Here is a 17,739-nt window from a genome sequence, read left to right on the forward strand (position 1 = left end):
TCTAAAGATTATTAGCATAGCGTATTTTATTTTTATATTAAAATGAGGCCTACGTTTTGCACCAATTTGAATTTGCTGTATTACCTTTGCTAATAAGCTTATTGCTAAAATAAAAGGGATTTTATGTGAAACAATTATGAAGGAGAACTGAAATCAAGACCTTGTGACTGTTCAAAGAGGCATGAAATCAAATTCATCATTTCAGAACTTCAATATTTACTATGCAAGTTACAACAACATTCAGCATCCATTTGTAAACATGCACTAAATATTTCCACTCAAGCAGAGTTTCCTCACAAAGGCTAACTGGTTCTGACAGGCAAGTTCTTTGATCTTCCTTGAAAAAAATTCACCACAAAGGCATCACTCTCTCCACAAAGGCATCACTCTCTCTCTCTCCCTCCCCCACATCTTTAACTTTGAAAGATATCAGCAAGGGATTTAAGAGTATTTGCTACATTTTCAACACTGTCACTCTTTTGGGTTGGCAGACCAATCTGTCTGCTCGTAATTAGAAATCACTCCTGAAGGAACATCAATTTTCACAGCTTAGAAATTGGGGCCTTTTTCTCTCCCAAAGTTTGTTCCATTATTTGGAATTCCAAAATGATATCCCAACCTAGGAATACCTGGTAACGGTGCAATTCTTAATTAGTTGATGCAGCAATAAGTACTATTTTGTTTTTAAAACAGAGACAGAAATGTGTGTTTGCATTGATGAGATGGGAGTTGGGATTGGCAGAACAACTTCAGAGACAGTTCAAGATAACACAGGTTTTATTATTTATTTGTCCAGAATGACACTGACACATTGATGTACTGAAATGACAATGATATAATTTCTCAATAGGAAAAAAAAGACAGGCATGATTTAGAAGAATTACTGTACTGTACAAAGTAATAAAATAATGCAGACAACACTTTATATCTATATAGCATATATATCAGCAGAGGAGCTATTAAACACACAGTAACAATTCTTCAGCTGTTTTTGTAGAAATGCCCTTATGTTGCAGAGAGTTAACAAATTGCACTGTGCAGTTAGAATGACAGTAACTTAGGAGTTAAACAATAAACCTGCAACTGACTGAACATCAGTACCAAATTAATAGGGGTAAACCACGCATCTATGTTTTGCGTAAGATTATGACTCAAATACAATAATACAGGTTCACTCAGCAATAGTACAATCTGGTTCAAACCATAATTCATAATTAAAAATTAAACACTGAATTAATCTCAATGCCTTGACTGTATCACCAAATTCCAGAAGTCACCACAGATACAAATTTCTATATAACCATAGTACACATCAAATTCTTAATAAAGCACAATTAATATCTTGCTACTTTTAAAATATATTTACAAATATTCAAGTGTTTTTGGATGGTGAAAATTATATAGCTGAATGGTCAACATTATTCACTGGAAACCTAAATATGGCAGCTCCAAGGTTTTAAAAAACAGCAACTAAATTTTTCATATTGTGTCATGATTTCTTAAGTTTACTTAGTTTATCTTGATCCTCTGCCTGGGGTCAACCCAGATTTAGAGTTCAATTGCTCAAATTGAGTTTTCCATAATATCCAAGATTTGACTAGTAGTTACAAGCATGCCAGTATTTGCAGGTAACCAGCGGGGAGAGGAAAATAGGAACCTCGATCCTGGCTATCAGGCTATCAATTCCAATTGATTCTATCAAAAAAGCCTTTACAATGACAAGTTTAGACTGTTTAGGAATGCAATGCTTATTTTAGAAAGAACTGAATGCCATTGGATTTGAAAGTCAGTTTAAAAAACAAAAAATAAACTCAATAAAATGGAAAAAAATTCTAGCAAGGCAAGTTAAATGATCATTTAATCTGGTTTCCTAAAAGTAGGAAAAACAAAACTTCTAAGTAGCTTCACTAACCTCAATATCATTGTATAGCATACACAATGCTGGAACTGCTGAGAGGGGAAAAAACGCTATGCTTGGATGAAACAAATTTATTTTAATTCTTCAAAAACAAAAATCTATTGCTGAGGTGCTGAAGATTCATGTCTGGGCAGCACTTTAAGCTGAAGTATACACCAAAGAAAAGACTGGTAAATAAGTTACTTGCAAATAAACAAAATCAGGCAGCTAGGCAAATTAAACAAAAAAAGTGATTCAATTTCCTTAAAAAAAAATGCTTTAGAAGTACAAAAAATCCAATTAATCCTATGTACCTATAATACAACAGAAATAAAAGTTCTTTATCAAACTGCCAGGAACTTCAGATTTTGGATTAATCACCTTGTTTTAATGAATAGGACCGGATCAATAAAGTGTCAACACAAACTTATTGTATTGTCATGGCTGTGTCAGGAAAGAAAATTGGCATTACAGTAACTGTGATACAGAGTTTATTTCAACAGTTTTTTTAAATCATGCATTAAAAAAAGTAAGTAACAACATAGGGACAAACTGGTTGGCTGAATATTCAGAGACCGGGGTAGCAAACACCAATAATGTTTAAATTGGAAAATTCCAGCTCTGTTATTTAATTAATTCAGTCAGTTTTGGGGCAAGAATATATACTTGGCTGACACATTGGTGATTTTCGGATGTCAACTGGCAATAAAAATGATGCCTCTCATCTGTATTTAATTGTGAGAAATTTGACCCCGTTGTACCTACCATCAGACAGCTAACTTAGGGCTGAATAGAAATATTCTTGGGTCTGGGCATACTTCCACTGCATGAAAAATAGCCACCATCAGCAATCTCCATCAAAACCTCTTTCACCTCGAACTAATTGTTTTAAATACTAAAACAAAAAAAGCACAAATTAATGTTTACTTTATGATCAATTTGCCTCAAGGCAGGTACAAAGACTTGATGAGAAAACACAAAAATAACAGTTTTGCTTACAGTCAATTGAGCTAGCCAATAACTCCTGCACAATCGGAAGATATTGAGGTGCCAGAATACAACTGCCAATTAGTCCGAGTGTTAGATAAAAATCAACAAACCATTTTATACAAGCAAACGCCTTGTGTATTGGTTATGTATGGACTTTAAGAGTCTGCAGCATTGTAATTCCCCTACATTAAAAGGGACAACAATAGAGGAAAAGTGCATTAATTTTTGGTTAGTACATAGCACAATGTTTTCTGCGTGGGACAGAATGAAGTACCTGAAATAATTCTGAGGTACATTAAGAGGGCAGTCAACTATTTTAAAGCAGGATTCTCACATAGAATCAATCAGCAGTTAGAATAGTGTTCCCAAAAGATGACCAGTCACCTTGAAGTCTCTTCACAATAAAGAATTGCTTTTAAAGTAACTTCAACTATTTACAGCAAATCATTAAGGAAACTACTCAAAGATATTTTATTGTGAAACATAAAGGGCAGAACTTGTAGAATGAACATGCAAGGGTTTCTGCTTTGTGAGCAAGAAATGTTCAGCATTCACTTAACTGCTATTGTGCAATAGAGAACGTATTTCACTTAAATAGAGTTTCAAAGTGCTACAACTGCTTGGGCCAAATGGCATAACATTTCCTCAAAAGTACAATTCGACTTCTTAATCTAGATAGAACATTTTCTAAGTGCTAGTATCTGCAAAATATAATCTGATCATCATTTTAGCATCAAGAATGCCAAATGCCATCATGTCTTTAAAAACACTGGCTTCAGAATAAAATGAGCTAAATCCAAAATTTGGGGATCATGACAAAAACAGCTAGAAAATGTTAATTTTGCAAATGCACTTTTTAAAAGGAAATGCATATTGACAGGTTATGCACTGCTTGTACCATGTGGAGCACTTTTTCTACAGCAATCAGTCAAAACAGCCACTATGTGTAAACCAAAGGCAAACCAGCTAGAACAGATGCAGTTAATGACGATTTCTACTAAATCCATACTAATACCACAAATTTCAAATGTACAGATTAAATAGTCTTATGTACACTTATGCTTAATCTTAGTTCACAGATTTTTAATTTCTTCTAATTTGTCATTATATTTATTATATAAAATTAATTTATTTTATGCTTCTCCCCAAGCATGAATGTTATAGATTGAACACTGCAGCAGCTATGCAAATAAGAATGGATTAAAGTTAAAAAAATCTATTCTGAGCAAATTGTCCCCATTTTTCCCCTACTGTGCCGTACAAATACAAATCTCAAATCTCATCAACTTAAAGATTTGACCAGAGGCCCGACAATTCGGAATCATTTCAGGAAGAGATAATAAGCAGCAAAAAAAAATTCTTCTTCTGATTTGGCTTGGTAGGACAACATTAACTGGCCACATCCCTGCATTTGATTCTATGGGAAAGTGCCACAGGCGTTCTCTTGCACTGTGGTTCAATTCGTGACCCTTAACCCATCCATCCATGCACGATTCAAGTTTTGTAATGGGTCAACAAAATTTAAAGCAGATCTTAAATTAAACTATGGATTATAAAATATATTTCACATACCAAGACAGAGATTTTGAAAATAAGTCACAAACAGAATCTTTTGTCATCAGGAATGTATATAATACAGCAATGTGGATGCAAATAAAGTTACTGCTTATTGCTTGCAGTTATATATTCAATTCCCAAACCTAGCAGCCCTATGTTTAAGTGCATTAGTTTTGTGGTCATGTGTTACTTCACAGTATCAATTTTCAGGGGCACTCTTTTAGCCCTATCTGACAACATTATGCGAGAGGATGCAAAGTACCTGGGAAGCGACCACTAATAGTGTTAGGGATATAAAGCAATATTATTGACACACTTCCTGACATTTTAGTAGCATTGTGTTACTATACCTGATTTTCCTTTCAGAATCAAAGGCTAATACAATTTCAATTCTTTCAAGTGAAATAAACCAAAAACAAACTCAGAACAGTTTAAAAATTAAATGACAAGAAATAAATTACAGCTGCCAACTTAAAACAAATCATACTTGCGCATTATGACAAGATCTTTACAATTATTAGTGTTCCAGCCTTCAAAGTCCACAAGAGACAAAGCATGACTGCATTGCAAAGATATGGTTCACTTAAAACGCAAACCAAATAGCAGAGAAGTTCAACCAATTTAGTGTTTAACAAAAAGTACATGCAATATTTGCATGTGAACATTGCAAGAATCAACCAACCAGTCTTTTTCAGCATATAAGCCGTTTCAATAATCAAAGCTTATTAAATAAACAGGTCTACCCCTCAATTACAAACATTGCAAAATAAACCTCACTTTAGGAAGTGTGCACAGTCAGTAAGCAAAATGGAAAATAAGCAAATTAAACATGTTTTCCTATGTGTTGTCCAGTCCTCAGCAGGTACTGCAGGAGTACTGAAGCTTCCAAACAGAATGATTACAAATTATGTTGTCTATTCCACATAAAGTGAACTTAAAACATTCTGTATTAGCTTTAAGTCACAACAATCAGTACCAGAAATTTCTTTTGAAAATTCAGTGTGTGCTTACTGAAGGGTCCAATTAGGTACCGGGGTAAAAAGCATGTCTTTTCAAAAGTGAGAGAAGTAATCCCCCAACTCAAAGACCCTCATGTATTTATTAAATCACAATCCCTTACAGGTACAGATTTGATCACTGTACAGCTACAAGTCATGACTAATCTAGGGTCTTTTGTTATTTAGTGCCATTATATTATCTCTACAAACTGGATTAGACAATAAGCGTTTCACAGAACAGCTCTGCAGGTACACTCAACGTTGCTCTAAGTTACATCAAAACTAACAATACTGAGTGGGAGTGCAATGTAATACAAGGGCAAGGAGTTCTGCACCCATCCAGAAAATACCTGATTATTCCTAGCAATATGGTCAGGAGTGTTATTAAAATACCAGATATTATCCTGTGCATGTAGAGTTTTTTTTAAAAAAAACCTTTTTGCTAAGTTGAAAGTGACCTATTTCCTCACAAATACTTTCAATACCAATAAGATCACATCTTTTAAAAGGTATTTGCACATTGTTCTACAGCCACCACAGTTCTGTTTTTTTTTTAAAAAAAGAGTACACCACAAATAGCCATTTTTGGAGAATAGGGGGCTCTCTGAATCATACATACGGGGGAAAGAGGGGAAGGAAAGAAAAAATTTTTGCATGTCCCAACCGAACCCAGGAGAGGCTCTGTAAACTGGTGAGGGTGCATTAATGCAGTAGGCTTACATCTGATTGTTGTACGCGTAGTTGGGAGTGTCCGAATACTCATTGTACTGTGGGCTTTGCATGGTCCCTTGCACTGCACCCACAGCAGCCTGCTGGGCTGCTTGCTGCACATGTGGGTTCTTCCACGCACCCGTGGTCCATTCCTCTTGTGCCTTGCTCATGCTGCCACCACTGCCACGGTAATAGTTGTGAACCTGCAGTTGGCGATAAAATTATGGAATTCAGTCTTCAAAAAGACAACAAGCACTTCAGGAGGGGGGAGGAAAAAACCAAATTTAAAAAGAAACCAAAGCACACAAAACCATGCAAGTGAACAGGTTGGTGTTTGTACTCCACTAAAGCTTCCTCCTCCAAAACTTCATCTCACCCCAACCTTCTCAAAAATAAACTACAGATGCTGGGAATCAGGAAAGAAAGCTCTCCCTGCAGATTCTACATAGACCTACCGAGCTTCTCTAGTGCATTCTGGTTTGGTTCCCGTTATTTTCTATACGTTTCTCCCTCACGTTTTACCCAACTTCTCCTTGAATGCATCCATGCTGTTTGCCTCAAATGTTAATTGATAGCAAGATCCCTACTATAGCCACTCTGAGGGAAATGTTTCCTCTGAATTCCTCACTGGTTTCTTTCATGAGGATTACCTCTTTGATGGCCCCCTTTTAGTTTCAGAATTCCTACTAAGATAAAATGAAAGGGCAGAAATAAAGTTGGGGACAAAAACAGGAACAGAAATTAGCTACCAAAATGAATTGTTCATACTGCATCACTAGCCAGCTCAGGAATAGTTGAGGAGGACAATTAAAATGGCCAGAGTCTGGGGCTTCAATATCTTGCCTCTCAAACATGGGTTGCAGCTGATCCACAGCACAGTAATACTGATCTTGAGCAAAAAACAAAATTAAAAAACCACTAAAAAGAGCAGCCTTGGTGAGATCATATCTGATATATGGAGGTGGTGATGCCTTAACGGCAGGCCTAGAAAGTTAGTCCAGAGACCTGGGTTTGTACAGCAGGTGGTGGAATTTGAATTCATAAATATCTGGAATGAAGAGTCTGATGACGACCATACTGTGTCAAAAGAAACCCTTCAGGTTCACTAATGTCCTTTAGGGAAGGAAATCTGCTGTTCCTAAAGGGTCTTGCCTACATGTGACTCCAGACCCAGAGCACTGTGATTTGACTTTCAATTCACTCCAAGCAGCTTGGGTTTTGGCACAACTAGTGATACCAATATCATATGAAGGAATTTTTTAAAAAGTATTGTAGAGAGATTTTAGCCATCTTCCTTGAAAGTGGATAGAATTGTGAGGCAACTATTTAGGGAAGGATCATTCGACTTATTCCTGGGAAGAAATGTTACATTATGAAAGGTTAGGCCTACCCATTGGAAATTAGAAAAACAAGTGGCGATCTTACAAGGTCGCGATCGGGCTTGACTAGGATACCAGGTTGTTTCCTTTCTATTTCAAGATGGAGCCTAGAACCACGGGAAGGTTTAAAAATAAGGGATCTCCCTTTTAAACCAATTTTGAAAACCTTTCAGTGGGTTGTCAGTCCGTCTGTGGAATGCTGGTCAGCTGGCTGTTTGTGATAGAGTAGAGTAATGCCATAGCATGGGTTTTATTCCCACGGCAGCTGAGGCTACTATGAAGGACTTTCCTCTCAACCTCTCCCCTTGCCAGTGGTATGACAACCCTCAGGTTAAACCACCACCAATCATTTTTCTCTCTCTCGCTCTCTCTACTGAGACAGCAGTCCTACAGTTTGGTAGGACTGTGGCTACTTTAATCTGTGAAATTCTCTTTCCCAGAGTGCAGTGAAGGGTGGGGCTTTGACAATTAGATTAGATTAGATTAGATTCCCTACAGTGTGGAAACAGGCCCTTCGGCCCAACAAGTCCACACTGCCCCTTGAAGCATCGCACCCAAACCCATCCCCCATAACCCACACACCTCTGAACACTACAGGCAATTTAGTATGGCCAATCCACCTAACCTGCACATCTTTGGACTGTGGGAGGAACCAGAGAGCACCCAGAGGAAACCCACGCCGATATGGGGAGAACGTGAAAGCTCCACACAGACAGTCGCCTGAGGCTGAAATTGAACCCAGGTCCCTGGCGCTGTGAGGCTGCAGTGCTAACCACTGAGCCACCATGCTGCCCCACGGATATTCAAGGGTGAATTAGTCAGATTTGACCATCAAGGAATTTGGGCAAAAGTGGGAGTTCAGGTGAGATCACAATCAGTCATGATCTTGTTGAATAGCAAAACAGGCTCAAAGCAACAAGAAAAAAAAAGCACCTACTCCAGGTCCTCTGATTTTAGAGGTACCCCCACTTCCAAAATGCACAGCAAGAGCTAAGAGGTTAAAACATACAATATTCAAAACATACCATAACACTTTCTGTTAGTGAAACCATGAGATAAATAACTTGAGCTATAGTCAAAAGAAATGAATAACTTTTAAGATGAAATAGAAAGAGAGGATAAAGAAATATCTGGAAGACAGATGTAGCAGCCAGAACTACTTACTGCTAAAGGTTTCTCAATTTGATAAATGTGTTACAGTAATAATGGTACATTTGGATAATTTTAATGCATTTTATTCAGCTTCACGGGGTGCCAACATGTCTCTGGACATGTTGACTGTCTAAGTGATAACACAGCAGTTTGCGAAAGCATGATTAAATATTTGCAAGACAACAAAGGTGAAGAAGGGTCTAGGCCTGAAACGTCAGCTTTCCTGCTCCTAAAGATGCTGCTTGGCCTGCTGTGTTCATCCAGCTCAACACCTTGTTGTCTTGGATTCTTCAGCATCTGCAGTTCCTATTATGTCTGATACAATTAAATATTTGCACTATATTTTGCATTTATTATGTAGAGCTCATTTCTTCCAATTACAGGTACATGGGAGCAAAACCCAGTTTGCTATCCAAATTAATACAAATGTTTATTGAACACAGTACTTTATCATCAATACCACCATTTCACAATGCCAACACATAGACATGGAAGGACGGAATACAAACACCAAACAAAGCAAGACTAAAGAAACACAAAGCTCAGCAGCCACCATTTAAGGCTACTCAATTCGTGCACTTGTCAGATGAACATAAAAACCCAAACCATGGGCACATGTGGTAGCCGTCAGCCTATGGTTTCTTACATTGGTTGCACTTTTATTAAATAGAAAACTGCTTAACAATTTCTGAAAACACACAAAAAGTTAGGCCATTAAGACAGAGACAAGAAGGAATTTCTTCACTCAGACTGTGGTGAATCTTTGAAATTCTCTACTTAAGGGCTGTGGAATCAAATCATTAAGCATGGCCAAGACAGAAATCACAACGTTTCAGGTTGCAATCATCAGGTAATCTGCAGATAATAGGTAGATGATCAGTTCCAAATTGCACCCTCCATGTGATCAACATTAAGTCTAAGGCCACCCTTCTGGAAACTCTTGATAACCATGAAACTCCTAAAAATGAGCGCACCCAATCAAATACAGGCAGGCAACACAGCACAATATTAAATCATTACATTTAAATCCTCAACTATTATTCAACAGTACTAGATAAATCAGCATTTAAAAATGAGGCAGTGGAATAAATAAGGACCCATTGTATCAAAAACAACACAGGATGGCTCATTAATTGCTAGAAAGTATCACAATGCGCACATCAGAAAGCTATAGGCAGAACCCGGAACATGCAGCTTTACAGTATGTGGACTTTACACTGAAAATTAATTATAGGACAAGGCATTTGTTTACAGTGGCAATATACACTAATGGTATCTTAAGTGAATCCAAAAAGTGGCAGCTGAACTCATTCAGAGTTTCGCAGTGTACGGTTTATTCTAATAAAGCAGGATGCAAAAAAAGACCCTGACAAAATAACGCAGTGAGTGTTTTGTTTCCTCCTTTTCTGGTACTTCCATCAAAGGTTCAATACCCTCACCCTTTATTAGATGACTTAACACATGACGTTGAATTGATTCTTTCCCCAGATATTTTATACTGAAACTAGGGTTCATGAAGGCGGTCACGCACGATGCTCTTCCACTTATTCAAACCCAAATGACAGAACCCAACACTACATCTAGGCAATTGGAAACAAACAATAAAAATTCACATCTCTGATGCCATCAGCATTATGGGGGCCCTCTGCTTTATATCCACACATGCCAACAGCAAGTTTTCAATTCTCAGACTGAAAGTTCAAATGGGCTGCTAATCTCAGATCAGATTGACTCATGGATTTAATTAGCAGCTGTTTCCTAAGATAAAAGGGTTCTGGTTTATTCCATTATAAATCAGCACTGATTCAATTAATTAACAAATCCAGCTCCTGGAAGATTTTTTTGGATTCTCAATAGAGCGTATTTTGTCTTGGTGGGTGTGCAGATCACAGACTTCTGGATTAATGGTTTTTTTCAGCATAAATGTGATTCATTATCACAATCTCATGAATGAAAATAGTGAAACTGCAGGACATATTATTTGATTTGGAAGAGGAACGGAAGTATGTAGCTTGCCAGGAGCGCACATTTTGAAGCTGAGAGAGAACAGAGGGAGAAATGCATTCAAAGACTGTTGAGAAAACTCAGGTTATGCATTAACCTATTGAACCTGTTCAAACAACACGCTTGTTAAAACTCAAAACTAATCCAACAGAAGGTGCTTAATCGGTTCATATGTCCGTTGCTTTCACTAGCAAACAAATCAATCAAAGGATTAACAGCTGTATCTTAAAAATAAAAAGGATACTCTTCAAATATCTCAAAAAACAGATCAGTATAGAATAACAACGCAATGCAAAATGAATCAAGCAACTCCTAAACCATAAACCAATTTTATGGTTGGCAGTCTTGGAATGCATCTCTGCAAGAAGAAAATAAAGAAGATGCTTTTTACAGTTAGAGGATAAAGATGAACACATAGAAACAGTAGTAAGACCTTGCCAAAGATGATACAAATAAAAAGGTTTAAACAACAAAATAATTAGGCTTTAATATATTTCACCCCTTCTACGTGTGAATGTTTACATTAATAGATTGCTGAAAGGGAACATTTGGTACAGATGATTTACTATCAGACAGTGGAAGTAAGTTGAATGAACGCTCTGAGATACAGCCAACAATTCTGAAAACTTCAGGTGACCCTTTTTTCAGTTTTGTTCATTAATTCAGCTTCGTCACACTGCCACAGTCACTAATTTTTCCAAGTCACTTCCTTACTATTTAAACCAAATAGGAAAACGGATACCACTCATATCAAATCCACTTATCTAACATCTCATCAATAAAGCCATGAGCAAGGTAACCAGGCGCCAGGATATTCAACCTTACCTTAGGCCACCTTTGCTGAAATCCTCATACTTTTGTCATCTCCTGAGAAGCCTTCCATAAATCACCCATTTTTTTCAACTCTTTTAAAAAATTTGCAGCCTAAATGCTATTCTGCATCAGTATCTATTCACCCATCACTCCAGCCTGTGTTAACTCATAGTAGATTCTCTGTCCTTAGCAAGTTCTCAAATTTTACCATTCTCATCCTGATCTGTAAATCCTTTCCCAGGCTCTATTCACTTTAACCACAGTCTAACAAATAATCATTTATATAAATGTCATTAATAAATTTTAGAAACCAATCTGCATGCTGTGAAAAAATCTCCTGTACAACTCACACCCTCATCTTATCCCCAAGTTCTTTTCCTTTTGAGCACAGTATTTGCTAGAAATAGCCAGAAAAGTAACCTGACACCATTCAATTATGAAACATAGGATGACCCTAATTGTTAACAGGATAAATGTAGACAAAAGGGAATACATCCTATGCAATTCAGGCAGGAAAGGCCAAAAACAAACTAAAACACTCTCTTGGCATGGACCAACTTGAACTAAACCATTACCAGGGTTAGGGTTAAGAGTTAACTCTAACCCTAACCCTAAGCCAAACCAGGGCCTAATGCAAACACCAGTGCAAACGTCCACCTCAGGGCAACAAAGAAACAGGAGCTTCAGAACAACATTGTATTTCTGCAGCCTATACTCTGATAGATCTTCCTATTGCTAATGGCTTCTCTTGCACAAGAGTAGAGAAGGAAAAAAAATGAAAAGAACACTATGTAAGAAAATAAAAATCAAAAACAAACTGAGGAAGAGGTTTTGCCACCCACTTCTAAATTGGATATCTCAAATTCAAATCGTCAAATACTAATTATTGCTTGTGCAATTTGATAGCAACCTGTCAGCTGAAATCTTCGTGAGATCTTTGCCAGCTGGGACTGTGCTTTCCCAGTTGACTCAGGAATAGGACTGCACAATGCCCCACTAGATTTGGTTCAAGGATTTCATGATTGGTTGGGTATAACAGGAATTATTTATCAATAATTGCAAGCTTTTTCCATGGACATTCAAGGAGCCACGATACTTTCAACAAAATAGACAACAGTTCAAACGTGCTACCATCCCAAGAAGATCCTCTGTTACTACCCCATGACAAACCCCACTTCTTACAGAGATGGTAAGAACTGCCGATGCTGGAGAATCTGCGATAACACGGTGTGAAGGGTGAACACAGCAGGCTAAGCAGCAGAGGAGCTGGAAAGTTTGATGTTTCGGATCGAGGCTCTTCTTCAGAAACGTCAAACTTTCCTGCTCCTCTGAAGTTGCTCGGCCTGTTGTGTTCATGCAGCTTCACAGAGTATTATCCCTCTTCTTACATGCTGTTTTCACCTGCATTTGGGTTTGTACCTGTACCTAGGTATTTCCAGTCAATTCAGCTGCCTAAAGCTGCTGATGGAGCTCCTGTAGAAATTCCAGCCACATGAAGCTCAGAGGCAGAAGGATGTTATGGAACAAAAACAAGCTGAAGTGTTTGCATCTTCTTTTGAAGTTTATATAAGAATGCAAAATGTTGTTCCTGGTAAAGCAGCAACTGGGAAATCGCCCACATTTATTAAGCACTGTGGTGGTAAGGCCTGAATATCAGTATTGAAATTTAAGTCACAATGTGGCACTGCTGAGAAGTACTCCCAAAATCAGGGATAAATAAAAAGTGGTTTAAAAATTTGAGCTGGTCAAATAACTTACTTTTTAAGAAACTTCAGATTCGTTAAAACTTACTTTGTTTTTGCTGTGAATACATAGCTGTGAGAGCAGCAGGTATGCAGACTATAACCCAAACAAATGAACTTTACCTTAGTTAGTGCGACAAAAGACAACACAGCCACTGCTGTGAACATCACAGTTGGGATGAGCATCACAACCGCTGAGCCTGCATTTGTCCCAAAGAAGGTAATTGTAGCTATCCAGCCACTGTAAGGCACAATAAAAGAAAAAGATGCATATATTAGGCTCAATCAAGGACTAGTATTTTTATTTTTAAGATTGCTGGTGTAACCTGAACACCACCACATATTAAATCAATGCAGATATTATATACCTTTTACAAACTACCTTTGTAACTTCGATCACAACATTAATTCACTGATTGAAGGGCATTTTGTATTCATGTACAGTTCAAGGTGTTGCAGGAATGCAAGCGCTTTCTACGTCAAGCAGATGTTTACCACAACCCTTGCAACTATTCTTATTAAAAACCTTTCTAATGATTTTCCAACATCTTCCATAATAAGTTATGTTACAAGCTTTGAGAATGGACTTCCTTCAACTGTTAAAACTACACAGTTGGACAGAAAACATGTTTTAGCAAAATGATAAAACGTTATGAAATCATGCAGAAGATGGGATGGAGTTGGAAGAGACAGAGGCAAAGCTACCAATACTATTAACATTGTTAATTGTGGACAATGCGAATAAAATTGTATGATTTAAAATAAACTTTACCTGAAATTCCAAAAAGGAAAATAAACTGCAAAATTTTGGAGAACAAGAGAAGGTGGATCAAGAATTTGGACAGGAGACCCATTCTGCTAGCTCCATGGAATCTGCTATAACTTCAGAGGTTTCATGCCAGAAAAGGATATTGTATGTCTTACCTCTTATTTTTATTGATGATCTGCATTTGATGTTCATAGGGGAAAACAGATCACCTGGTGTGTTTCCTATCACAGAAATCTTAGGCAAGTCCAGTACTGTGTCAATTAATGTGCCTTAGTGATCAGAACACCTGTTCATTCTTAGCATTTACAATTACCAATGTGGTAAAATAGGTGTAAGTTCATAGACTCACAGGACACCTTCCAACGTTAGAAGATTTTGTTTTACCTTTACAAAAGGTGTCACTCACACTATACCACAGCAGGTATGACAGCCATTTTTCACTCTTTGCAATACAGGTGAGTGAGGCACATTAGCAATGCTAGTGACCCAAATGATGCTCGATTCCAGACTCCTACGATATCAGGAAATCAAGCCTTCCATAAAATGACAGGATAGAACAAGAACATGCCTTGGCATTCAAAACATTCTCCTGATCAAACTATTCCCATTCACCAAGTATGATGCACATTGTTCGTTCACTCATGCTTTTTCCTGAAAACAGATCCTTGGCGCATTGTCAGATGTTTCATCCCGAGCCATTTTCATGTCTACCTCAGTTGGAAGTGGAATTGAACTTGTTGTGTTAACATGATTGTGAACCACATGCTATCCCCTAGCCAAGAGAATTAACACATCCCAGGCCGTGCAGTTACTGGAAAATAAATTACTGTGCACATGAACAAGTACAATCAAAAATTGTACTTTGCTAATCAATCTATATATATTTGCAAAACTTCCTATTTATTAGAAACAGAATGTTTGTAGTTAGCGTTTCTCCTACAAACAGGATGTTTTCCAGTAAGTTATACTACAACCCACTGCAGTCAAAAATCGACTCAATTTCCTCTCCATTCCTTACGAAGCAGAGTGGTCAATACTTCATTTACTGCAACAACCTCTCAAGGAGCAAAATACATGACACTTGCTTGTGGTTTACTAAATAAAATTTACACAGTCTTTCACACTCTATTAGGACTTGCTGATTGTTAAGACTGGTCCCAGTAGTAAAAAAGCAAAAATTTACATCGGATTCCTTTTTCTTCTACAGCCAGGAGGCCTTCAATGATAGCTGACACTTATGTACTAGGACAGCGTTTATATTTATTAGCCCTAAGAACTCATTAAAATATAGTTGACAATAGATTGGAGGTATCAAAAGGTCCAGGGAGTAGTGTACACATAGGACCAAAGGAACGGAACAGAACCGAAGAGAACAGAACAAAAAGTTAGTGCACAAAGCTTGCTGATTGATGGACAAGTCTTAGATCTCACAGTTTATGCTTTAAGTAAAAATTTAAAAGGTGAAATGGTTTTCCATTTAATTGAAACAGATTTTTTTGCGAAGCCAGACATGGGCGAGGTTCAGCATACCCTATTCATACTACACAGCCTTAAAAATCACTTCCATTCAAAAACTTCTAATTTGCCAGTGATAGAATGGAAGCGAATTTAAGAATGTAGGAACTAAGAGGAGGACTGAGCAAACTCAGCCCCTCAAACCTGCTCTGCAATTGACATGATCACGTCTGATCTCATCTTGGTCTCAACTCGACTTTCGTGTCCAATCCCCATAACCCATCATCCCATCACTAATTTAAAAAAATCTATCGCCTCAAATTTATTGAATATACCAGCAACCATTGCATTTTTGGAAGGGAAAGTGTCTGTGGGGAGTGGTGATTCCACAGATTCATGACCCTTCAAGAAGTAATTTCTCCCCATCTGTTTTAACCCCTGATCATAAAACTATGACCTGTCAGTCTAGATTGCCCCATATGAGGAAACATCCTTTCCATATCTACTTTGTCAATCCCCTTTGGCATTCTTATATATCTCAATTATATCTCCTGAACTCCAGAGAATATAGGCCTAAACTACTCAATCTTTCAAGACAAACCCCTCATCTCTGGAATCAATCTGACCAACTTTCTCCAACACAATTTCATCTGTCAAGTGGGGGAATGAAAGCATATGCATCTGGTGTATTGCAGTCTCGATAATGCCTTGCACAATTTCAACTACAAGTGATCAACGAAGGGACAAATGGGATAGAAATAACTCGATTTCTCAGAAGTGGAGAAAAACCATCAGTGCTTTGGGGTAGGGTCTACTCAATGGATCATGGGTTTTCTATATAGGATTTATTATTTTTAATATCAAAACTTGCAGAAGTGGGCAACCAAAATAAATTAACATGAAATATTGGACAGATTGAGATTCTTTTAAAGTCTACCATCTTGTATTTTGTTTAGAACTGCAACTAATTTTCAGAGTGCCATGCATTTATTTACAGCAACTTTTATCACTTTGGGATAAACTTTCAATGAACTCAATATAACACAAACAGCTGGATGTTTGGTTCTTCGATGTTTTGCAAGGAACACCAACACCAGCGTCTGAATTTAATGTGCTGGATAAAGCCCTAAATCAACAGGCCAATAGCTAATGTTGATAATGCTCTCTGAACAGGCCTTCTGAAATGACAAATTCAGGATAAAATGGTAAACAAATACTGTGAACAGAAACATCATTCCAAATCATCCACCCATTTCAATAAACTTACTTGGGGTTCATGAAATCAAAACATGATTACATAGTGACATTTTACTCATTATGATTATTCAGCTGTTCAACACGTATTCTTCCTATGACTTGTCCTCACAGTACTTATTCTGAAGGAAATGGAAAATAAATACCATTCCAAGGTTTACATTGGAATGTTCGTTACAGCACTGTTAACTGAAGCCCCAAAACTATGCTGATTAACAGTCTAGAATACAAACTACAACTCCACATAACCACTAAAATTTGATTACATTTAAAAAATGAGTTCGATTTCACTTATGAATATATTTGTAAATCATTTTGATATAAATTAAACTTACTGAAGCCTACATATTACTTAATTCAGAATGTATAAATCAAACCAGCTGAATTAAACTGCAGTCAATTTATATTTGTTTAATTATTAAAATATTTTTCAGACAAGCATGCTTCCATACTTTGTACACATTACTAGATTCACAGATATGAAATCTAGAGTCTAATTTTCTTAAAAAGAGGCTTAAAAAGTTAGAAGGAAACTTAAATGTTAAGCTGAGATAACACGATGTGGCGCTGGATGAACACAGCAGGCCAAGCAGCATCTCAGGATCAGGAAAGCTGACGTTTCAGGTCGAACCCTCCTTCTGAATGAGAGTCTAGGCTCGAAACATCAGCTTTTCTGCTCCTCTGATGCTGCTTGGCCTGTTGTGTTCATCCAGCTCTACACCATGTTGCCTCAGATTCTCCAGCAACAGCAGTTCCTACCATCCTACCTTAAATGTTATCCAAAGCACAAAAGAGAACAAAGAAAATTACAGCACAGAAACAGGCCCTTCAAGCCTGCATCGATCGAGATCCTGTGTCTGAACCTGTCATCTATTTTCTAAGGGTCTGCATCCCTTTGCTCCCTGCCCATCCATGCATCTGTCCAGATACATCTTAAAAGACACTATCATGTCTGCGTCTACCACCTCTGCTGGTAACACGTTCCAGGCACTGACCATCCGCTGCGTAAAGAGCTTTC

General features: G+C 37.5%; 1 protein-coding gene across 7 annotated transcripts in view; it reads right to left on the reverse strand.

Annotated features, from left to right (window-relative positions):
• Positions 1-759: 759 nt before the first annotated feature.
• LOC125446782 (secretory carrier-associated membrane protein 5-like) overlaps positions 760-17,739 on the reverse strand; it is a 65,753-nt gene continuing 48,773 nt past the window's right edge. For all 7 annotated transcript variants that reach the window (XM_059640215.1, XM_048520590.2, XM_048520591.2 and 4 more), the window contains 2 exons: positions 13,367-13,484; positions 760-6,356 (listed from right to left, as the gene is read on the reverse strand). In XM_059640215.1, coding sequence (XP_059496198.1) covers positions 6,159-6,356; positions 13,367-13,484 — 316 coding nt within the window. In that variant the 3' untranslated portion in view covers positions 760-6,158. The remainder of the gene's footprint in view (positions 6,357-13,366; positions 13,485-17,739) is intronic.

Source organism: Stegostoma tigrinum, chromosome 36, assembly GCF_030684315.1.
Source record: "Stegostoma tigrinum isolate sSteTig4 chromosome 36, sSteTig4.hap1, whole genome shotgun sequence".
In the NCBI taxonomy this organism is placed as follows: domain Eukaryota; kingdom Metazoa; phylum Chordata; class Chondrichthyes; order Orectolobiformes; family Stegostomatidae; genus Stegostoma; species Stegostoma tigrinum.